The 25859-nt window shown below is 35.3% G+C and overlaps 1 protein-coding gene across 1 annotated transcript in view; it reads left to right on the plus strand.

The window, feature by feature from the left end:
- Positions 1–1196: 1196 nt before the first annotated feature.
- LOC128867229 (protein kinase C, brain isozyme-like) overlaps positions 1197–25859 on the plus strand; it is an 85865-nt gene continuing 61202 nt past the window's right edge. Inside the window, exons 1-3 of the mRNA XM_054108331.1 lie at positions 1197–1220; positions 22861–22892; positions 23354–23433. Coding sequence (XP_053964306.1) covers positions 1219–1220; positions 22861–22892; positions 23354–23433 — 114 coding nt within the window. The 5' untranslated portion in view covers positions 1197–1218. The remainder of the gene's footprint in view (positions 1221–22860; positions 22893–23353; positions 23434–25859) is intronic.

Below are 25859 nucleotides of genomic sequence, written 5' to 3' on the forward strand. Positions count from 1 at the left end.
AGAAAAAAGCAGCCGAAAGTCATCGTATCTTGGTGGAAGTTTATGGTGAGCATGCTCTATCTGAGCGAACGTGCCAGAAGTGGTTTGCACGCTTTAAAAGTGGTGATTTTGGCTTGGAAGACGAAGAACGCGAGGGTGCGCCGCCAAAGTTCATGGATACCGAATTGGAGGAATTGCTCGATCAAGATCCGGCTCAAACGCAAGAAGAGGTTGCAAAAACTTTGGGAGTTGATCAATCAACCATTTCCAAACGTTTAAAAGCCATGGGAATGATCCGAAAGGTAGGCCATTGGGTGCCGTATGAATTGAAGCCAAGAGACGTTGAACGCCGTTTTATGGCATGCGAACAACTGCTTCAACGGCACAAAAGAAAGGGTTTTTTGCATCGAATTGTGACTGGCGATGAAAAGTGGGTCCATTACGACAATCCAAAACGTCGGGCAACGTATGGATACCCTGGCCATGCTTCAACATCGACGTCGGCGCAGAATATTCATGGCCTGAAGGTTATGCTGTGTATCTGGTGGGACCAGCTGGGTGTTGTGTATTATGAGCTACTGAAACCGAATGAAACGATTACGGGGGATGTCTACCGACGACAATTGATGCGTTTGAGCCGAGCACTGCGAGAAAAACGGCCGCAATACGCCGATAGACACGACAAAGTTATTTTGCAACATGACAATGCTCGGCCACATGTTGCACAAGTGGTCAAAACATACTTAGAAACGCTCAAATGGGATGTCCTACCCCACCCGCCCTATAGTCCAGACCTTGCGCCATCCGATTACTATCTCTTCCGATCGATGCAACATGGCCTGGCTGACCAGCACTTCCGTAATTACGATGAAGTCAAAAAATGGATCGATTCGTGGATTGCGGCAAAACCGACCGAATTTTTCACAAAGGGAATCCGTGAATTGCCAGAAAGATGGGAAAAAGTAGTAGTAAGCGATGGACAATATTTTGAATATTAAATTTGTAACCATTTTACGTCAATAAAGTTTCAAATTTCGAAAAAAAACCGCACGAACTTTTCAAAAAATTCTGTAATTTCATCTACATACCACGTAGTATTCAGCGCTCATCTCTAATGTCTTGTGGTAGAGCTATGGTTTGTAGTTTGGACAATTTTTGGACTAAATTTCAAAATTTTGTATTCACAAAATTACTTTTAATTTTTTTATTTTCAGTGGTTATCAAGTGGGCTATCGATGGATGTAGGTATTTGTGTTATAGATATATATATATTATATATTATATACTATAAGTATGAGCAATACTTATTTCGAAAATTATTTATTTATTTATTTAATTTGTTTAAATTATTTTAATTTTTATTACTTAGTTAAAATAAATTATAATTACTTGCTTTTGATAAAAAATATAATTATATAAAAACAAAAAGAAAAAGTACGCGCAACTGATATTAAAATATAAGTGGTAAATAAAACATTTTTTATTGCTGTGGTTTTTCTTCTCAGTTTGCAATTAATAAATTTTAAAAATATTTATCAAATTTTGTAAGCTTTTTTTTCAACAAATATATTTCGGATTTTTTTTTGCACCAAGAAGTTAGTGAAACTTGGCTTAAATTAACTTGGGTTTAAAGTCCCACTTTTGGGTGGGGCTGACCCACTTTTGCTGCACACTGTAAACTTAACTATCTATATATGTAATATCAAACAATTATTGAAATTTCCAAACTAAGCTTCAGTAAACATTTTTTAGTAGCAACACCCAAGCGCACCTCCAATTTTGCATATAAACATGCAGGTATATACATATTTGTAATTAATCAAGCGTTCACGCCGAGAATTTCCCATTTTAGCATAAATTTATAGGCATAATGACAAGTAATGATTTGTTGCGTATACGCCCCAGTGCCTATGAACATGTCAGGCATACAGGCTGGAGGGTGTATAAGCATATTTTGATATTAAAAGATTACTTGGTAAATGTCAACTAAGGAATTCAGTTTCAAGTAAATTTATGTAGTAATTGAAAATCGAATTAAAATTATGGAGACTAAAGTGTAAGAGATTTCTCTCCAACTTATGGTAGATAAACAGGCTTAGATTTAGTCAGTGATGTTAGTGCATTTAATATTAAATTAATATATTAACAATTTATACAAATATAAAAAGCAGCAGTAGTAGAGGCATGCTTTGATATCCATAAGTCATGCAAATGCAAAATCTTCGCAAATATATATTTAGATCAGGATATTCAGAAAAAGTTTATATTGAAGTAATAGAATACACCCAAAGATATCCCTAATTATATTCCATTATGGTTTTTGACCAATCAGCTCTCCTAACGATAAGGTGCCTAAACTGTCTAGGTCTCGAAGAAGTAGTCTCTCAGTGATTTAAAACGCGTGCTCCAAAGTGCAGGACCTCTGCAGAAGAAGTTCTGAAAGGAATTTACCTTTTTCTCATTCCAGTAGCTTCTTCAAAATGTAATATACTCACCTCCACCCCTACAACCTCGATAATCATAAGGTATTGCAAAAAGCCGCATGCTGCATTTGAAAGCCTCAGTTCTAGTCATAAAATGTTGGTCAAAGGGAACACGCTGCAGACATTAAGATAAGCTCATCCTGACGTAGCTATTCTAAAGTTCTCTTTACTTTGTGACAACAGAAAGCCCAGAGAATCGTGTTTGCCGCGACTTCAGTCACCTAGTCTTGGCTTAGACATTTTCTTCGCAGACTCTTGCCACGCATTTTAATCACAGCCTGACTGTTTAGAAAGAAATTTTGTATTGAAAGCGCGAGTCTCTATATGCGTGAGCTACCATTAAAGCTCGGTTTGAATATACATCAGTAGATTCGAAATTTGCAATCGTCTCTCAATGAGAGTTGCTTATGGAAAACGCCAAATCCTCTTCTAATATTCATTTTTGAACCATCTAATCCCTCAGAAAATTTGTTTCCATGTTTTCGAATCATATTATAATCTCAGTCACTTCTGTCGCAAGAGTGAATGCACAAGAGGGAATGCAGAAGTAGTAATAAAAGTCAATCACTCTAATCTAAAGATCACAGCTGCTCTTTCTGTGCCACTACTCTTTAAGATGCAAACATAGTTTGCCCCAATTTAAGCCTGAGGACACTTTTAGCTGTCGGTCAAAAGAGTAAAAGTGAAATGCTTACAAAAGCTGAAAGACCCATCTATGGCACTGTTAGATAAAGACATTTCATGTTGTGCCGGCCGCCATAGCCGAATGGGTTAAGGCGTGACTACCATTCGAGAGTAAGTAGGTTCGAATCTCCGTACATTAAACACCAAAATGATAGAAAAAAGTGTTTCTAATATTCTATATATCTAATAATAATTTAATAAAATTATTTGGCCTGCCCGAAGCATTTTACAGCTCGCTAAAATATTTTTTTAGTTTTAAAAATCCAGCAACGTCAAAAGAATTGAAAAACCATACAAAATAAGGTCAGAGAAATCTAAGTTATAAATTATTAGAAACGCACCCCCTACCCTTAGCATATTTTAGATCACTGCGTTCTATGCCCACTTTCATATCTTTGGTGAAGAGTTCCACACCAAATCATCAAATATGACGGAACAAAATGATAAACAGATTTTTGTAATAGATTTTTCGCTAAGTCTCAATAAGCGAAGACAAATTTTCAAATACATTTCTGACATGGAAAAAGTTTCTCATAAAAATAATCTGCCTTTCAGCGAAGGCATTAATTCATTTCTTTATACTTACCACCCTTTATATTTCACCACCCTCCCATGCATTCAATGACAAATTGTTGTCAGTTTGCTGGCATTCCTTTATTTTCAACAACATATACAAATATTAGTAAAAGCATGGCAACACAGCTAGCTTTATATGAGACATACAAGTGGCTGCCTACCAAAAGCCATTCAACCACGACTCAATAATTTAATACACAGGCAAGCAAAAGTTAATTGAGGTCTTAAAACAACGGCAGCTGTGCTTCCATTGTTTGCTTAAGTAAATGCAAAGTCACTAAGTTATGTGCAAACATACAAAATTAGTGGCAGATAAGTAAGTAAAGGATAAGACTGTGGAAGCACAGCAATGAAAGCAAAGATGGGAAATGTGGAAGTTAGGCAGATACTCAGGCGGAACTAAGTCAGAGCAGAAGGAAGAAAGTGTGCGTGTACTTAAAAATAGTTATGCAAAATCGCTTGCGTATACACTAATAATACTGTGGTAAAAATATATAAAGCGCCTTAAAAAGACCAGTTCTGCATTTTAAGCTTGCGGAAAGGGAGTAAAGGGCCAGCCAACATAAATTAAGCTTCGACTTTGGATAAGATCGCAAAGAAGAGCTTGAACAGTCTGAGATTCAGAAAATGAATATTAGAGTTTTATACTCAGTAGTAGGGAATGACTGATAAATGTTGCTATCCAGACTCCCATTTTTACAATCTTATAAACTTTCTGTTCCAAATAACCAACAATACAAAACGCTGCGGACTCAAGTCAAACGTCTGATGATGTCAACGGATTGTGGAATTTTTCGAAATAATTTTCGCTGCAACTCTGCTATAATAGACTAAGATATATGTTGGCTTACAGCTTGTTGAAATCATGCAAAATGATTCTCTTTCGCCATAGTTTTCGAAAAAAAAGCCTTTGCAACTTTTAAATAATGGCATTCAATGACAGTTACAATGAAACAGTTTCCTTGAATGAGCTTCATTTTGTCTCCCTCCTATGATGAATCATTAAGTTCGCAGTCGCAAAATTGCTTGAATAAGATTAAAATTGACTCCCTCTTCCAGCGTATTCCCCCGCCCTTTGCGACAACTTTGTTTTGTAGATTTAAGGCTCTCTTCTCATTTCAAATGGTGATTTTTGGGAGTTTCTTGAAAATCGTGTAAAACGGAAACGAAAAAAATGTTATTTCTGTTTCTAATATTTTATTTCTTGACTCATCACATTAACAAATAAAATTTTTTGTTTGATCATACAAGGTTCGTTCAAAAAGTTGTCAGCCTTCAAAAAATTATCTTCCAAAAAAAGGTATGTCGCTAGCGACACGGAGTCCGAGACTCACCGGTGTCTGAGATCAAAAAGACAAAAAGGTTTTTATGCAGGATGAATTTCGATATCGTGTGAATCTTTATGGGGTTAGGGGTAGTCAGATGCTTAAAAAAATGATGATGTTCAATAATTTTTTTTGCTAGTCAATTGCTTTATTTTACCAAAATAAAAACATAGCATTAATACATCATGTTTTCACTTGACTTTAGCAAAATTTCAACAAAAAAGTTAATAATTGCAAAATTGATCGCTGTTTGTGAGGAGCCCGTTTCTCCAGAAGTCCCTTGCGGTTATTATCACAAGTCCTTGGAGATTCATCTAAAATCAATCGGACGAGAGAAATTAGTTGTATTAATAGATAATCTAGTGCCTGAATTAAGCTTTTTTATTTTTTTTCAAAATTAACAATATGCCGGTCTCGGGAAACATTTTTCACATTTTCGATTGTTTAAAATAAATCGAAATTTTTGAAAAAAAAATCCTTCGATCAGGCACGAGTTTTTTATGTCTTTCCAAAGCAGTATACATTTTATTGAAATCCACCAAGCTACAGTGATCACCAAAAAATCATCATCAAAAAACATAGTTTTGAGGAAAATGCATTTAAAGTTTTGCTATCGATTTATGTAGAGCCCGAGCACCCTTTGTTAATTGTGGAATAACTCCAAAAATATTTATCGGATTCACTTCAAATTTTCACACAACATTTTTAAGATATTATCATCATCATCATTCACAGCATTACAACGCGGAGTGCGTCAAAACTTCCTTCACAAAACTCCTCCAAAATGTTCTATCGCTTGCTTTTCTTTTGTAGTTGCGAATTGCTGTGAGATGGCTTCCTACTGCGTCTATCCATCGGTTTCTCGGTCTTCCCTTCGCCTTCGCACCAATTATCTTTCCAGTCATGGCTTTCTTTACATCGGATTCAGCAGGCATACGGAGCATGTGACCTAGCCACCGCATACGCTGCGCCTTTACAAATATTATACTTTAAGAAAATGTAAACAAAAAATCCAATTTTTTGAAAATTCTGACCACCCCAAACCCCTTAAAAAACATTGACAAAATGGCGGTCGTTCAAAGATGAAATTCCCCTTTTGGCCTTTTTTTGACTTTAAAGTTTTAAACAAAATATTAAAAAACTTTTGTTTTCCAAATGTTCGTAATTCACACGATAACGACATCAATTCTATATCATTTATCATTTTGAAGTTGACTTCTCAGTGAAATCGAAATACAAAAACAAGCAAATGAATAAAGCGATAATAATATTTTTAATTAAACCAGTCTTGAGCACACAAAATAAAAAAAAACGTAAAAAAAAAAGTAAATAAAAGCAAATTTGTAACTAGTTTACCTCAAAAGTGAAGTGGAAAAATATTTCTTAAATAACTTTGACACAAATGTACATAAATTTTATTTGCAGCTGTAGATTTTCCTTCCAAAACTACATACATTTTACTTCTCACTAAAAATCCGCATTTTGTACAACTCATACGTGCTACAAAAAATTCTCGGAATTTCTCCCCAGCCACATTTACACCTGTACTCCAGACACAACTACCCCTGTCGGTGCTCAGTGAAATCCGTCTAACTTCTTTAACACCTCTTGCGGCTTGACGCTGCTGCTTTACGTAGAGTACTTTTCAGTGATTATGCTAATATGTACTGTTCACACATGTGTGCGAGTGTACAGGTGTGTGGGTGTATGCGTGGATATGGGTGTAGCTTGGTTGTATGTACGTGTGCGATGCGCTTGTCACGTTTAGCGTATTTCCTGCAAAAAATAAGCTCATTTACTTGTTAACGGTAATTACTCACGTTGTCATTTGGCGGTGATGCCTTTCGTGCTGTTTTCTGTTTTACTGTTACAAAAATGTTCTCTCATTTCCAAGAATTTCAAAAGGAAATAATAATGTGTGGCATATTTAAGTGTACCTTAATTTTTTTCACTTTGTTTTTCTTTTGTTTTGCAAATTTGCTGAATTTCCTTGCTTTCTCTGCCTGTATTGGCAACTTCTGGCATTATTTTAACTGTTTTCTCAGTAATTTACTTGTGAAATATTTAAAAAGAACGTGTTCGAAATGAATGGCACAAATTGTACATAAATTTGAAGCTAAACGATGTACTTTTTTTTTATTGTATTTTATTGAGCACAGGAAAATTGGAAACATTTGGGAGTTGATTTTTTACTTTTAATAAGAACTGTCATAACTATGCGTCACATACTGCGCAAATATAAATCTGCGAAATCATTTATGAGCACTTAGGAAATTTGTTCAATGCTGGTCTTGGCTTGCAAAATGCCACATACGGCGAAGGGAAGCTAGCCACTAAAGCTGTGCGTCAAAATGGGACGAAAACAAGACAAGAATGTCGTATCATAACTATGAAAGAGGAAGAGCTGCAGGCTATTGGGCCACCTGCCGATTTTTACCTGAATATTTCTATTCGTTTTACAGTGTAAAGAAGTTTTCCTAATTAGGGCGCAAGTGGATCTAAATTATTTGCAAACAATTGTACGAAACTACATTTGCGATTGCTATTGTCTTCAAGAGTATAAAATAAAATTGAATGGCGCATATTTTTGTGGAAAATTTCAAACTAATATTTTTCATACGTGTGGCTCATTTGAACGCTTATTGCAAAATTATATATGTATTTTTTTGTTTTTATTTTTTTTGGGAATTACAAACAATGATTGCAGCAGATTTTGCAATGAACTGGAAGCGAGGGAAACTCTTGAACCCCTTCTATGTTCTTGCCCTTAGCTGGAACCCGAAAGAAATGTTTAGGAACTCTACAATATGAGAAGTCAGAATGTCTCTCGGGGTTATAGCTCCAGAGCTTACTTACAAGAAACTAGTACTACTAGTAAGAGTCAAGCTCCATCTGGTACCACTAAGGACCTATAGGTTTATGTGATGGTTTTCAGCCAGCCAGGTCAACCTAACCTAACCTCTATTTCATTTTATTTATATAATTTTTGTATTTAGTCAAATATTTAATTGAAAAATATTAAATTTATATTGTAGGTGGAGGGTTAAAATGTTTTACAAAAACTTTTCTCGAAATATTTCAATACGTGGTTTCTCAGCCGAAAGCAGTGTGCGATAAAAGACGAAATTCCAAAAAGTTGGAAAATCGGAAATTTTCAATGCACTGCAAAAAACCTGTGAAGTTTTGGAGTAGAATTCTAATATTCTACAGCACACAACGCACATTTTTCGGCAACTTGTGAACTTTTGGAGTAAAATTCTAATATTCTACAAAACATAATGAAGATTTTTCGACTAATTTCATTCATAAATCCTTAATAAGGCAATTATTGACCGGTTTTAATAATGTTTTTCTTAAAATGCTCGTAAATGATTGTCTACGCTCAATTTTTTTCAATTTTTTTTTTCATTTTTTTATAATATCAAAACATTATTTGAATAGAAGTAACTTTGTGATAAATTCAGAAAAACTTTATGAATAAAAAATGTTATTTATTCAACGGTAATAATATACATTCCGGCAAGTACGCTAATTTCCAGGCTCCCTTAAGAAGTAAAATCATTCCCTAACTACCCAAAAACTTAAAAACTAAATTTTTTCAAGGAGAAATCAAGAATATTCAGCGTAAAAATTTCAAAAAATTACTCCATGTATACATTTTCTGAGTTGCTGAGTCCAAATTCGTTGTCCATTTCTGCTTTGTTTTTAGGATCGAAGTTCACACAACAACAACCTGAACAAGAACCATTTTGTATTTTTGATTTCAGACACCTGTGAGTGCCGGAATCTGCATCGCCCGCGGCATACCATTTTTTTTAAGACCATTTTTTAAGGCTCACAACTTTTTGAACGGACCTCGCACGGCCAAAAAAAAAATTTTTATTTTTAACAAGAGATGAAAAAATAAAATGTAGAAAACCAAAATAAAAAACTTTTTTCGTGCCCCTTTAAGACACTTTTAGAGAAACACCCAAAATACAAAATTTAAAATGAGGCGAGAGCCTTAGGTCCTCATTCATCAGTGCTGTGCTGCATTTACGAGTATTAAGTTCTCTAAACTAATTCAGATCTTTCATTTTATTTTTTGGCGTGAATTTGTAATATTTTGCAGTCTTCCTTTTCCATAATTTTTATGTCACATTCCTGTCTTCATTTGGCTCCTCAGATTTTTGAAATCTTTTTTTTAGGAATTTTCAAAGTACTTATTACCCAAGTTAAATATGTAACAAAACATATTTCCAACGCATATATATATATATAGATATATAATAGGCGCGTACACCCTTTTTGGGGGTTTGGCCGAGCTCCTCCTCCTATTTGTGGTGTGCGTCTTGATGTTGTTCCACAAATGGAGGGGCCTACAGTTTTAAGCCGACTCCGAACGGCAGATATTTTTTATGAGGAGCTTTTTTATGGCAGAAATACATTCGGAGTTTTGCCATTGCCTGCTGAGGGGCGACCGCTATAAGAAAAAAACTTTTTCTTAATTTTTTTATCTTTCACCGAGATTCGAACCGACGTTGTCTCTTTGAATTCCGAATGGTAGTCACGCACCAACCCATTTGGCCACGGCGGTCCAACGCATACTTCTATTCAAATTAATTACATAAATAAAAAATAACGCTTAGTGCAAACATTTTCCTTTGCAAAAAAAAATTGATTTCCACAGCCTCCAAGCGCAGCGGAAAACCACAACAGACAACAAACGCTCCACCGGAAATATTCGCTTTAGACTAAAAAAAAATAGCACAACTTTGCATACTTCCCGGCATTACAATGCATTATACCTTTTATTTCATAATGCTATTATCGCATTACCGTTCAGCCCCTGCACCAGCCATCCAGCTATACCGGGGTACCAACGAATGCGTGTAGGCATCGATAAAAATAAAAGCACATTTAGAGGCGAATAGCCAGGCAAGCGGCAAATCCGCGGCGACCACTCACAAATTCGCATGTAAGCGTAAAAAATATGTGCATTAAACTAAAAATGATTTTTATAGCTGTTATAAGTGCATGCGTATGTGTAAGTGTGTGTGAATATATGTGCTTATACGCCACAAAGTATGCAACCTTTACGAGCATTATTAAAGTTGGTAACCCGTAACTGCTTAAACGAATTGAATTGAATTGAATTGGTAGACGGCGTAGTGGTAGTGGTAGTAGTAGGAGTTGGAGTAGTAGGTAGAGGAGCTGCGTTGGCGTTTGAAACAACTAACTGGCTAACGGACAAACTCCAACTTCTCTTGAAGTTGCCTGAGTGCAAGTAAATACCCAAGTATGCATGTTGGGCACGTGTGTGGCCAAGAATGTGTGGCAAATGTCTGCTTGTTATGGCTTTCTCTTCTTTCGATTGCCTACTTTTGCTTCGTTGCTTTTGCAGTTCACAGTCTCAAGACATTTTTACGACCCTTGATGGCTCTTGCTTGACTACTTGTGGGCATGCTTAAGTGGTAACAGAGGGGATTAATAAATTAAATGCGCACAAAAGAGAGCAAAATTTATATTTTATATGAGTTATATACATTGTGGAGGTATAGTGAGAGATTATGAGTGAATGGAAAAACGAGTAAATGTTGAGTAAATAGGTCAATGGTATACTTTTGTATTTTTTTTCTATTATTTTTGTTTTCTATTTCTTCTATTTTCTCTATTTTTTTATTTTTTATTATTTAGTCGAGATGTATAAATATCTAATCCGATTTAGTGCTGTATTAGACTGAGCGTAAAAAGTATGAGCATCAAAAATAAGTGCATTGGAAAAATATTATCTCTACATTAATAAATATTATGGCGACCGCAAAGAGGCTTATCGTCCATTAGAAGCAGCCATTTGTTGATTCCGTAGATTAGAATTTGATCGAAATTTTTTCAATGTTATCTCTATAATAACAAATCTGACTGGAATCACTTTCGATATTTAGTATCTTCAACAATAAATTTAAAACTCCCGCTAAAAACGGAATTTAATATTGCTGAAGCTGTTGAACATTTCAACTGCTGCTTACAGTAGCGTCGAGTTCGACCCGCCTTTCTCGTTGCCAAAACAGGCACTACAAATTTCTCTCAGTACTAAAAGGAACTATATGAAACGGATTGCACGAAAACAGTGGCAGTAAACTAGACATCCGGCAGATAAAAAAACTTAAATACACTCACAAGGCATCTCAAAGAAGATTTTGTTAATGAACGAAGCACACAACTTAATCGTTGTCTCAGTAGTCTTAACGCTGCAGCAGATTCCGAGTATTCACTCCGGAAGGCTGCTAAAAATATAAAAAGACGTATACCCCAGCTACCTGCCCTTCGAATGGAAAATAATGAATGGGCTAAAAGCGACTCCGAAAGAGCAGCGACATTTGCCCGGCATCTAAAAAGAGTGTTTACCCCGCACACAATGACGTAAATTCTGTACTAACACAAACCTATCTAGTGGACCTACCCATACGTAAATTTTCTAAAATTGAAATGAAATCTGCACTAAAAATCTGAACACAAATAAATCGCCCGGCTACGATCTTATTACAGCTAAGGTACTCAAAGAGCTCCCACAAATAGGAGTTACTCTGTTAATGTATGTATTTAATGCAATTATTATATAAGTTAAGCAAGTCATATTGCTTATAAAATAAAACAACACTTTGTTTGAATTAAAAACATAGGAACTTTATTTACTTTATTTTTTAAGTTGACTCTGCAACTTCTGCAACGTTACAAGAACTGAACTTCGACAGGCGATGATACCGCCTTTTATACCCTCGCGATCAGTGGTAATCACCTGTAAGTGTTGTTGCGCGAAAAAGGTCGCTTGGACTCTACCGCTAGCATTGTGTTGTTGCATGCGCATGACAAGTGGTACCGCTGGCCTGCCTACCAAGCATGTCAACGATGTGTTGCTATGCAATCGGTGGTTCACTCAAGCAGGCAAGCACCGTTGTGTTATGGGCTACCTACCCAACACGACGCTGCTAGGGCAGGCGCAATGCATTGATCGAGCTGTTGTCATGCAGTTGATCTGCATGCTAGGCTCACGCATGTTGTGTTGCTATGCAGTCGGTGGTTAGTTGGGCCAGACAACAATTGTTGTGTTTTGGTCTGCCTGCCTAACATCCTGTTGCCAAGCCAAGCGCAAGCAGTGATCACTGTTTGTTGTTATGCAGCGGGTTGTTTTCTGAAGCCAGGCGAGAGTCTTTCTATTTGCGCTGCCTGCCCGGCATGCTGTTGCTAAGGTGAGCGCAGGTAGTGATCATCATGCTTGTTGGTGTTGGGCTGCATCGACTGAGCTTAGATGTCAGCACTGGGGTGATAGAAAGAGCGGTAGGGTATTTGAGGTTTTGCAACGAAATACTGTTGCTTTCGTAGGTTTCGGTATCATGCCTTAACTTATATTAACTGAAAATTTTCCTGCCCAATGGAAAGTGGCTCAAATTAAAATAGTCCTCAAACCTGGCAAAAAACCAGATTCAGTTGAATCGTATCGTCCAATCAGCTTGCTACCGATCACTTCCAAGCTAATGGAATGTCTTATTCTTAAGAGACTGTTTCCGATCAACGAAGAACGAAAAATAGTACCCAATCATCAGTTTTGTTTTCAAAGAGAACACAGCACAATACAAGAAGTTCATCGAATTGTTGAATACATTCACATTGCATTCGGACAAAAAAAAAATACTGTACAGCAGCGTTCCTCGACATTACCCAAGCTTTTGACAGGGTACGGCACAACGGTTTGCTCTACAAAATTAAAACCAGCCTTCCTCTATTTTTTGTTCAAAATTAGCATTATTCATCAACGTAATTTCCATTAAGAACAACGCAATCATTCCAGCGTCACTCTAACATTTCAGTACCACTTGTGTAGAACGATTTATCTTTTGCCCCAATATAGGACTCAGCGACAACCTCTTCATTCGAGCTTTTGTTAGGACTGCGAAAATCGCTGGAACACTGGAAGCCTAAACTGGCGAATACGGAGGATGAGTTTGCCATTATTTTGATTGACTTCTGACTGACTTGTTTTTGGGCAACAGTGAACAAATACGCACCCACTTGCAACAGAGCTTTCCCATAGTCAAATGCTCATGCAATATAAAGCATGTTGGTGTTCTTTTGAGGCGGCCGCCGTAGCCGAATGGGTTGGTGCGTGACTACCATTCGCAATTCACAGAGAGAACGTCGGTTCGAATCTCGGTGAAACACCAAAATTAAGAAAAAAAGTTTCTAATAGTGGAGGCGGCTTAAAACTGTAGATCCCTCCATTTGTGGAACAACATCAAGAAGACTCACACCACAAATAGGAGGAGGAGCTCGGCCAAACACCCAAAATGGATTTACGCGCCAATTATGTATGTGTGTGTGTGTGTATGTTCTTTTGATATATTTGCGATGTCACCTAACTCACGCAACTTCACTTTTTGATCACTCAAAACGATTTTGTGGATTTTTTTTTTTTATTTTTTTATATACATATTTTCTGGATTATGGATTTTTTTTATATTTTCTGGTGTTACCGCCTCATTTGGATGTCTACTGCGTTGTGCATCATCGGTGTATCTACGAGCACTCTTGAAGTCAGTATCCCATCATTTTAGTATTGTTTCTGATGCAGCGGAGTCCCTGTAATACTTTTTAAGCCATTTAAGCTAAATCTATATTACTATTTGGGCCTCAGCGCCATCTAGCGAATATATTTTTACTCCTCATGCAACTAGTACCTATATCTCTTTATAGTGATTTAAATCCATATTTTACTACGATTTTTAGAATTATTTGCGTCACAGCGCCACCTAGCAGGTATTTTGATTCTTCTCATATACCCAATACCCATTCTAAATATGAGCTTAATCGGACCGTAAATGCGGTTTTAAAAACATTTCGATAGGTATTTTGTGCCCAACCCTAGTATTTGAACCCCAAAAACATCAACGCTCCTCCTTTGTACGACTAGGACATGCCTTTGCTTTAAGAACATGTCTTTTTTCTATATGAGCGCAAACAAAAAAATATTGAACATTTCATTTTTAGAAGAGTTAGGCTAGGTTAGGGAAATGTGGCTGAAGTCAATATTACTTATTAGCCAGAGGTGCAGCCACATTGCCATAGTTTGACTAACTATTCCCCCGTGAATCAACCATCATCACCATATTGGCATTACAGTCCGCGGCGGACTTCTTCTACAATAAGTATCCATTTTTCTCGACTGTCCGCTTTCATTTTATGTTGTGAGATTCTCATCTTACGTACGTCTTGCAACCATCGTCGCCTTGGCCGGCCTCTCTTTCTTGCTCCTTCAGGACTTTTTTGGTCGCTCTTTTGCTGCTCATTCTTAGAACGTTTCCATACCACCGTAATCTTTGCGACTTTATAAGCCGCGTTACATCTCGTCCCGCGTTTAAATCACTGAGCTCGTGGTTATGCCGTACAAGGGATGTACCGTCTTCGAAGCGTATAGGGCCGAATATTTTTCTGAGAATTTTCCTTGAATCATCCAGTGGTGCTGACAAATCCAGCCACCGAGTTTGAATTAGCTAAAAATTATATTCTTTGAAGCCGAGATGTGAAATAATTTAATTTTTTTTACAGTTTAGTTTCTGTAGCACCTTAAAAAAGGTTTATGCAGCATTTTTACTTGCCCATCTATTAAATATTGCTCTACTAGCACTCCAATACCAGTATACACCATTTCTCTTTTCAGAAAGTATCTCACCCTGTGTTTTTTTCCGGTCAAGTATCGCCGATGAGTGCTCTGAAATACGGCAACTAACCATTTCTTAAGTTTCTTCAAATCTTTATATTTTCTTTTTATTTGTTTTTAACAATAAAAAGTGCCTCAACAAAAAATATTACATCACATTTCAGAGCACAAATATTTAAAGAAGACAATTATCATTTTTCAAAATCATTAGCTAAGCTACATCAGCGTATTTAGACTTCAACTGGGGGTTTGTTTTTTTGAGAAACGTTTAGGCTGTTACGAAAACCTTTTTGATATTTGATATTCACAGTGCGGATAAAACTCTGAAAATACTACCAGTTTATCCTGCACAAGCATACCCAGCTACTTCAGCGATGGTATACATTACATAAGTTTCTACATATAACTCGTTATTTCACGGTGTACGCCCTACATGATTACCTATAGTGGTGCGCTCATTTAAGAACTGAGCCATCGGCCAGGAAAACAACAAAAATACACAATTTTTGTAAAACCAGAAAGGTGTTTCTGTGAGCTCAACACGTATGAGAAAATAAAACAATGTGCATGTGAGTGTACACATCATAAACATAAACACTGTAGTGTGCAATTAAAGAGAGAAAATGTGAGCACTTGTACTTCTACACGTATGAATGAGCGTGAATGTTCTTGGGCCTGACATTGTTGCTGCATCCGTAAGTAACTCAGGTACACGTGGCAGACAGCATTTAATGGAGAAAGAGCGGAAATGAAATGAGGGCGCACACAATGCAGGTGTCGCTCGCTTTTGTTGGTGGTGATAAAAAGCCAAATGATAAAATTTTAAGTGCCACACTTGGAAGAGATGAAAAAAACTTAATACACAGGCATAGGCCACTACACTACTAAAGCGCACAGAAATGAGTTAAGGAGAAAAAAATTAAAAAAGTAGAAAAGAAAATAAAAACAGAAATAAAATAAAATAATAAGAAAATAAAAATATAAGAAAATAAAATATTAGGGAAATAAAAAAATATGCAAAAAATGAAATAAAATGAAATAAGAAACTAATTAAAAAATTAAGTAAAATAAAGCAAATTAAAAATAAAATTCACAAAAAATAAGCTAAAAAAATTACAAAATAAATTAAAAAAGTACAAAATTGAATTAAAATTAAATTGTATTGTTGAGCTAAATAAACATTTTATCGAAATGGTTGAGACATGAAGCGAGCCACTTACGGGTAGAACTGTATAAAATTCAAAGATCGATTTTTCTGCTTTTTGCTTAACCTTCCTACGGTCTTCGGGTCATTTTTGACCCATTTCAGGAAAAAAATTAAGTTTTTTCAAGAACCAAATTTTTTCAGGACTTGATGTTTCGTGACTTTTTCTAATTTATTATATTTTATATAATTAGCGTAAAATTAAAAAAAAAAAATTTAGGCTCTGTCGCGTAGAAATTTTTTTACATCTACGGCCCTCGGGTCAAATTTGACCCAACGTATAAATCAGACGTTATTTGAATTAAATTTATTTGCTAATAGCAAATTTTCGGCTCAGCGGTTGCATTGTATTATTTAATCTGCTTTTATTGAGTTCACAGTAAACATAAATTTAAAAGCACGTGCTTTGTTTGGTTATTCTACTATGTATTTCGTAACGATGAGTGATAGTGAAAGTGAATTCTGTTTGGCCGCGTTTTCGGATGATGAGGAATCATGTTCTGAATTCGACGATCATGTTGAGGTTGCAGATTCTTCCGACAGTGATTTTAGTGATGACGAAAATTCTCTTGTGCCTTCTGAAATGATGTCGCTAAAAAATGGTCAAATAAACTTTTCAAAAACCCCTCTTGTAACAAGTGCCGGAAGAGCTTCAAGAGAAAATATTATCAGCTTGGTTCCTGGACTAACGCGTTACTCGTGCTCACGAATTACCGAAAAAGAAATTTCTAGCTTTGAACTATTTTTCCACCTCCTTTGATACGTACGATATTGACCTACACAAACATTGAGGGAAAACGAATATACGGTGAAGAATGGCTGGATATTGAAAACATCAAACTATTTGCATTTATTGGATTGCTAATATTAGCTGACGTTTTTCGATCAAATAACGAAAACTGTGAAAGTCTTTGGAACCCTGAAACCGGAAGACCAATATTCGCTACAACAATGCCTTTGAAGACTTTCAAAAAAATATCGAGAGTGATTAGGTTCGACAACAGAGAAACTCGAAGTGAACGAAGATCGTAGGATAAATTTGCTCCTATACGTGATTTGTGGAATTAAAGGGTTGAGATATTACCTAAGCTTTGCAATCCAACGGAACACGTGACCATCGATGAACAATTAGAAGCTTTCAGAGGAAGATGTCCATTCCGCAAGTACATGCCAGCAAAGCCTGCAAAGCATGGAATAAAATTTTGGGTACTTTGTGATTCAACAACGAGCTATGTTTAGAACATCCAACCTGGCAAGGCAATCGGAAGAACCCCCGAAAAAAATCAAGGCATGCGTGTTGTTCTTGATTTGATTGAAGGGCTAAAAGGACAAAACCTCACAACCGACAATTTTTTCACGTCTTATCAATTGGCACAAAAATTATTGAAGAAACGTATTACGATATTAGGAACAATACGCAAAAACAAGCCCGAACTACCACCAGACTTAGTGAACATAAAAAGAAGACCACTAAATTCATCAATCTTCGCTTTTACCGAACAAACAACTCTCGTTTCGTACATACCTAAGAAGAATAGAGCTGTGATTCTACTTAGCACTCTACACCATGATTCAAAAATTAGTAATCGTCGGGATAAAAATCCAGAAATAATACTGGACTACAATAAATGTAAAGGTGGTGTAGACACATTAGACAAAGCTGTAAGCGGTTACACTTGCAAACGAATGACAAAACGGTGGCCTCAAGTAGTGTTTAGTAACATAATCGACATTTCAGCTTATAACGCTTTCGTTTTATTCAAATCCGCCAACCATACCTGGAAAGGGGTCTGTCTTACAAAGCGCCGTTTTTACTTGGAAAGCCTTGGTATGCAGCTCGTAACACCCTATATAAAAAAGCGACAAACTTCACCACGAGCACATTTTTCCCTTGAAATTGCCAAAAAAATACGAAAGGATTCTCAACTGGATGCACAACCATCATCATCAGGTCAATTTGGAAACACGTCGGAAAAAAAAATAACTAAAAGAAGTCGATGTCAACTATGCCCAAAAACTGATAACAAAACAGGATTAGTTTGCGACATTTGTAATAATTATATATGTAAACAACATTCTAAAACTATTACTTTGTGTACAAACTGTCTGAAATAATTTATTTCTTTTTTCCTTCATTATTAAATACACTTTTTATTTAAAGTTTTCGTTATTCATGAATATCTTTTGTTAAAGTTTGTATTATTCACATAAAAATAAAATAAAAATTTTCATAAACATATTAATAAAAAAATATGATAATGGAATAAATATGTTTGGATTTTCATTTTTATTTAAGATACTCATTTAATGGAAAAAAACCAACAGTAAAAATAATCAAAAACCAAGTATAAACCTTGAAAATATAGTATTGGGTCAAATTTGACCCGAAGTCCGTCCGCGTCAGTTAATTTGAAGAACGTAGGAAGGTTAAGACATGCGCTGATACTCTAAACATGACACACTAAGAGGACAAAGGTGAAAAATTTCTACATATTTCAATTTTAAATATTTGTGTAGCGGCTCTCTGTCCGAAAGTATAAGTATAAGTATAAGTATAAGTATAAGCATAAGTATAAGTATAAGTATAAGTATAAGTATAAGTATAAGTATAAGTATAAGTATAAGTATAAGTATAAGTATAAGTATAAGTATAAGTATAAGTATAAGTATAAGTATAAGTATAAGTATAAGTATAAGTATAAGTATAAGTATAAGTATAAGTATAAGTATAAGTATAAGTATAAGTATAAGTATAAGTATAAGTATAAGTATAAGTATAAGTATAAGTATAAGTATAAGTATAAGTATAAGTATAAGTATAAGTATAAGTATAAGTATAAGTATAAGTATAAGTATAAGTATAAGTATAAGTATAAGTATAAGTATAAGTATAAGTATAAGTATAAGTATAAGTATAAGTATAAGTATAAGTATAAGTATAAGTATAAGTATAAGTATAAGTATAAGTATAAGTATAAGTATAAGTATAAGTATAAGTATAAGTATAAGTATAAGTATAAGTATAAGTATAAGTATAAGTATAAGTATAAGTATAAGTATAAGTATAAGTATAAGTATAAGTATAAGTATAAGTATAAGTATAAGTATAAGTATAAGTATAAGTATAAGTATAAGTATAAGTATAAGTATAAGTATAAGTATAAGTATAAGTATAAGTATAAGTATAAGTATAAGTATAAGTATAAGTATAAGTATAAGTATAAGTATAAGTATAAGTATAAGTATAAGTATAAGTATAAGTATAAGTATAAGTATAAGTATAAGTATAAGTATAAGTATAAGTATAAGTATAAGCGAAATGAGTTGCGTTAGAAGTCTTGGGAAGTCATTTTACTTTGAACAAGATTGTCTCATAAAATCTGTTCATCTGCACAATAGATCTCTTCAGGTCGCAGTGCACAAACAGCCAATCCGTAATAAAATATCTTAACAGAATGTACGCGCACATTAATCTTAAGGAATTATATGTAATATTTCTATTATAACCACTCATCATATCAATTTACCACTACCCTCTTCAATACCACCTCGATTTCCAGCATTGGATGATACCAACTAAATTCAAAGTAGCACAAAGTTTTATGAAATATTATTAAATAAATTACCATTTCAGTAGCAGCTAACATTTCATCGTTCAACGCTAACGCTTGACTCACGCACATGCGAAAAATTTGCATAGTAAAAACATATTTATTTTGCGTTCCAATAAACTTTATGCACATTTTTAGCAGTCAACTCCGCGTCAGCGAGTTCATGAATCAAGGTCATTGCCGATTTGGCGCCAATTTGGCTGCGTGAACTTGACCCGCCTACTCCAAGTTCACAACCTCACCACCACGAAGACGAACAAACTAACTACCAACAATTTGTCTCCACTGACAATTTGTCTCTTTTTTATGCATCGCCCCATTGAACATCAAGCACAAGCATTAGGCGAACAAACTTTGTTGCCGCAAAACGCATTTATATGCTGGGCTAGTCACAAAGTTAATTAACGCACTAAATTTTTAGTGCCAATGACCGTTAAAGTGTAGCTTTACGCAACTATTATTTGGCTTTAAAGTGTTGCCATGAAACAAGTTTTCTGGCATATTTCACTTTGCAATTTTCTTGCTTAATATTCTTTTAGGTAACCATCATTTCGCCTTATGACCTTGAGTTTGCTTTTGCTGCATGGCTGGCTTAACATCGCTGTGACGGCTACAAAGTTTTCGGTCATTCAGTTGAAAATATTTATATTTATTAGCCATCTAGCACCTAGTAGCTCGCTTATTATGAGGCGAGTCAGATAAATGGTCACATTTAGTCTTGCTTGGCTGCGTCCTTGCCACCTTCTTGATCCTGTCATTATTGTGCTTATTATTTGGCTTTCAGAGGGGCACTTATCGTTGTTTGCTTTGTGAATTTTCTAATAAGTGGGGATGTAGTTCTTTGTGGTTGAGAAATGTAATTTTACTTACGCAATTCTCTCTAATATCGGCAGTAAAATTAATTCAATATTTTATGCAGTTGATAATTTTAAGGTACGACAAGCGTTGGTGGCCTGAGTTTGCTTTGCTTGTGACTCTGCAAATTATCAACGGTCATTCTGCATTGAGTATTAGAGTATTAATTGGCGAGATCGGTCTTTCAGATCTTGCGAAACTTTTCAAATATAATACTGATTTTCTTGAGAATAGGTGGTTAGCTAATGTCAGAGTCCAGACTACTCCAACCTGAGTCGGGAAGGCTCAATGACTCCCGCTTTTCTTATAGTCCGCTTAATATTTTAGCTTTATTTGCACTACTTGAGCTCTAAATTGTAAATCATGTAATATGTCACGCAAGTCGAGTACAGATATGAGCACGGAGTACATAGGAATGGTTTTAGAAATACATTTTCAGAGCGCCCTAGGCTTTTCTTTTTTTACGAGAAAGCAGCATCGAAAGCCTAGCACCGTCAAGTACATATTTCGTCGGAAGACGGTTCGAGTATTAGACTCAACGTTCGCTACGGTTTTGATGCAATATATGATAAGTTGCATCTACCTGTTGCCCACCTTAATATCATTTAAGGTCCTCGCTCATTTGAAATGCTGTTTTTGGGTGTTTCTTTAAAAGCGCGTAAAATGGAAACGCAAATATATTTTTTATTTTTGTTTTGAGTATTTCTTACTCCTTATTTCTTGATCTATTAATAAACATTATTAATAAAAAAAAATTTTTTGGCAATACGAGGTTCGTTCAAAAAATTGTCTGCCTTCAAAAAATTGTCTTTTTAAAAATGGTATGTCGCTGGCGACACGGATTCTGGCACTCAACGGTGTCTGAAATCAAAAAAAACAACAAAATTCTTATTCGGTATGAATCTCGTTATCCTGTGAACTACGATGTTAAAAAAAAAAATTTGACAAAATGGCGGACGTTCAAAGATGAAACCCCGTTTTTTGACCCTTTTTTAAAAAAAGGTTAAAAAACAGGTTATAGGTTATAAAAAATACTAAAACATTATGTTTCCAAATGGTCGGTTCAGTAAAACCGGCTATATCTGTGACTGCCAACTCGAAAAATATGGTTCAAAGCTCAATTCTTGCTTTGTTTTGCCTCGAAAATTTTTGTTTTTCAAAAGAGGCGACGGCCTTAAGGAGAACGCCATGCCTGCCGGATCTGAGGGCGAGCGATGTGGATAATGAGGTATGCGAGAAAAGCCTGGGGTCCTGTTTCGCTTTTTTTGCAGACCAACTAAACTTCAGAGCTTTAGAAATAGATGTAAGTAGAAAAAATGGAATCCGAAGTATAAAAAGTCACTTTAAAAAGCTCACGAGCTACACTGGAAGTATGAACCTAAAAGAGAGAACCCTCTTTTGGTTGTACCCTCCCAGTAAAGATTTCGCCTAGCGTAGCCCCATAGTTTGGTGTTAGCAAACCTCTCTTAGCTCTAGCTCTTTACTCCTGAGCTTCGCCTTGATGGTGTGTTGTTCCATAACAAGGAAGGGCTCGGGTTCTATTAAAGGCGAGGCCGTAGCCACTCTCGCCATTGCGTCTGTTATTACGTTCCCAGTTATGTCAGTTCCCTGTGTCATCGAACCCAAATAAGCCGGATGCAATTGTGCATTCTTACTAAATTAAGTTTCTCGGTACACTCAAGTACGAGTGAGAATGAATACCACTTGACTGACTGTCACTCAGAATGGCAATTCGCTCATTTCGGACATTTCTGTCTAAGTTTATCTCTGCACATAGACAAATGGCATACATCGCCGACTGGAAGATGCTTGAGAAAATGCCAATCGGCACAGACCGTGTGGTTCTGGGGACGTAATTTCTAGCGCCTATACCTTCTGGGGTCTTCAAGCCGTTTGCGTACCAGTGCAGAGTGCAGTCCTTGAGTTTCTTTTCAAATGCAGATCTACTTCAGCTTAGCTTATTTTTCAATTCAATTCTGAACTTCTTTTTGAATTCCATCTCCTTAGTGATATCATCTCTGGGTGAGTATCTGGGTGAGTGGCAGCTGCAGCCTTAGCATTTCCATGTTTTTAGATGGCACCACTACAGCCATCTCCCGAGAAAATAATCGATTTCTTTTTTACATACCATATATTATCAATTTTTATACAATATATTATATAAAATTAAAATGCCTTCATTGTATAAGTATTTTATTTCAATTTTTATCGTACTGCGACAAATTACCAACGATTGCGTTGCCAACTTTACATTAACAATTTTCTCACATCAGCAACTATATTCCAAATATTTTTCAAAAAATTGTATTAAAAATCTTTTTTCTGCATATTTACGTCATAGTTATTAAAATCAATATTTAAATTGTGAATAAAAATATAAATTCACTAATAATTTCTTTTCTATCTCTCTGTGCCTTTCTCTCTTTCTCGTTCGCTCTTAAACTCTCAGGGGCTTTGGCAAACAAGGATTTCAATGTCAAGGTGAGTTCAAAACATTTATTGCAAAATGTTCTACTTGACTGACAGACACAAGCGATTACGAACAAACAAAAAAGTCACACAATTGAAATAGTTTCCTTGCAGAGGCATATGCAGCCATCACTTAAACTTTTACCCAACTATCGGTGACAGTCTAATGCAATACACGCACAGTATAGCCCATAATGGACTTATGAATTGAGATCTATCCGAAACGCATTTACACACAAACTTACTTAGACTGATATATAGGTATATATAGTGTACATTTGTATGTAGTAGTTGCCCGCAACAGTTTAGGACATGTCACAGCAAACTGACTTTACTTTAGAAACGCCTGCGGCAAAACTTTTGTCCACAGTTTAATATTGACGAAGGACAGCAGGCACTGCAGCGTTTTCAACTTTTCATGTATCACTAACTTTTTATGTCGTTTCTCCCTCTTTCTTCTACTATTTTTGCAGTTTGCTCGTATGTTGTGCACAAGCGCTGTCATGAGTACGTCACATTCATATGCCCGGGCAAGGATAAAGGAATCGATTCCGTAAGTTTTTCTAAAAAAATAAGAAAAGAAATTGAAAAATACGAAAACGCAGAAACTGAAATATATATAATTTATTTATTTTAACTTCTTTGAGAAGCATTTAATAAATTACTAAATATACTATTATTTTTATTACTATACATATTTTTTATTAATAATAATTTCTCTTAATATAAAGCAAATATTTTCGCAATCATGAGCGCATTTTTAATCACTTAGAATCAATTTTATTTTATGCGTATTTCATTAGAGGCATTTTTTTAGAGTCTCTTAGAGTCAGTAATTGAAAAGCTGTAGTTGTATGAGGAAAAGTAATAACAAAAGATTTAGCGTCATTTATGCAACCATTTTGTGAGTAAAAATTTTGTAGGTAGTCATTTGTTATAGCAGCATTAGTTGTTAAAAAAGTTGCCATATATAAAATAAAATATCTTCTTGTGCTGCACACGCCGCTTTTGAAACTGCCACACACACAATTATACACTTGCACGCATACATGCAACTTCACAACATATACTTGTAGTACTTATACATAGCACAAACATATGTACATACATACATACATACCGGCAGCGACAAAATAAAGTGTACACCACATTGGTACTTTATTAACAAGTTTTGACAATTTATTTACTTTTTTTTATATAGAAATCTATTTCATACCACAACAAAAGCAATATAACGAAAAAGGTTCAAACTTTATACAAAATTTAGAACTATTTGGCAAATTTCCATAAAAAATGTCACCTTTTTAATAAGAATTTTGGGAATTTTTTTTTAATTTTCCTAGGTATGCAATTGTATAGTCCATTAAATTTATGACAGAATTACACACTAGGCTGTTCAATAAATTTTGCAGTTCGATAAGAAAAACTCAAACTTATGGTTTGAGATGCACTTTATTATTCGGTATTGTCTCCCTGAACATCAACAGACTTGTTCCAATGAGATTCAAATTTATCAAATCCATCCCTGAAGTGAGAATCTAGAAGGACTGCAAAATATGCTTCCGCAGCTGTTATGACCTCAGCATTTGTTGAAAAATGTTGTCCACGCATAGATTACATTTTTTTAGTCAGGAAACAGATGAGAGTCACTAAGGGCGAAGTCTGGTGAATACAGTGGATGCTTAAACAATTCGAACTTTAATTCATGGCCATCGTCAAAATGCTCTTGTGAGATGATGCATTAAAAAATTTTGAATTTTTTTCCTTTGCAGACTGACTATTTTTTCTCAGAAATTTTTTCTTTCAGTTGAACTAAATGTCGCAATAGAATTCAAAATTTATTGTGTTACCAGTTTGCAAGTAATCCCGAAACAAAATTTTTTTTACATCTCAAAAAACTTACGCCAACACCTTCTTGGCCGATTTCTGGACACGAACGCGTTTCGGAGCTGATGTATCAGGTTCACACCACTCTTTAGTCTCTTGTTTTGGTTTAGGATCATAGAACCGATGGACAAAATGTAGCTGAAAAAGTAGCCTTCGAATGGTATTTTATTCCATTATTAGCGAATGCGGCATCCATTGTGCACACAGCTTTCTGAAACCCAATAAAATCAAAACCAATCAAAATATTGCTTACACTGCCCAATGATATGTTTAGGGCTTCTACTAAATCTCTTTCAGTCGCAAGAAAGGCAAGTGGGATAATCAAAAAGGCGATAAATGATGTCTAAACCAATTCTGTGGTTTCTTTCTTTCACACAACAACCTTTTACTTCTACGACAATGTAAATAAACAATGAAAACACCTTTTTAATAGCCGACCTGAGCGCTGAGCGTCTTCACTAACTCTGTATTTTGACTGAATAGACTAAACAAACTTTGCAAAATAAATAAAATAGACTACAGCACTTGAAAATCACTGTATTTCTTGACCAAAAGTACATAGTAACAAAATATACTATTGTACTTCCGTAAGCATCTGTTGGGTTTTTCTTTTTGTGTGTGAGTGACAAATATAAATATGGTGCATAAGTAAATTCCTTCATAATTAAAATTTTTTCCTAATTGACTTATTTATGCAGCTCCAAAACTAAGGTATTCAATCGACTTTACTGTAACCGAGTGTTTGTAGTTATGAGGGGAGCAAAGTTCTGCTAAGTAACGCCACATTCCTCTTCCTCTTTCAACGTTTTTGAACTCGTATCATAATTTTTTCACCACTCCCCAAAAAGGTATTTCGACAAAGACGACGAAAATCAAACCTGTCACTCTTTGCAGATACATTGGCCTTTAAATAGTCACTTGCAGGTTTTGCAATCTCCACGTGCGACAATTCGGTTTGATAGCATAGACGTTGAGCTATTGTTGAGAAATTACAACGGACAGAAAATTTTATTTTTCAGACGAAATTTAACGTTCATTTTGAGCGGCTCTAAAATACAAAATGCAGGCTAAAATGAAATTAAGGTTTACTTG

This window comes from Anastrepha ludens, chromosome 6 (assembly GCF_028408465.1).
Source record: "Anastrepha ludens isolate Willacy chromosome 6, idAnaLude1.1, whole genome shotgun sequence".
Taxonomy (NCBI): Eukaryota; Metazoa; Arthropoda; class Insecta; order Diptera; family Tephritidae; genus Anastrepha; species Anastrepha ludens.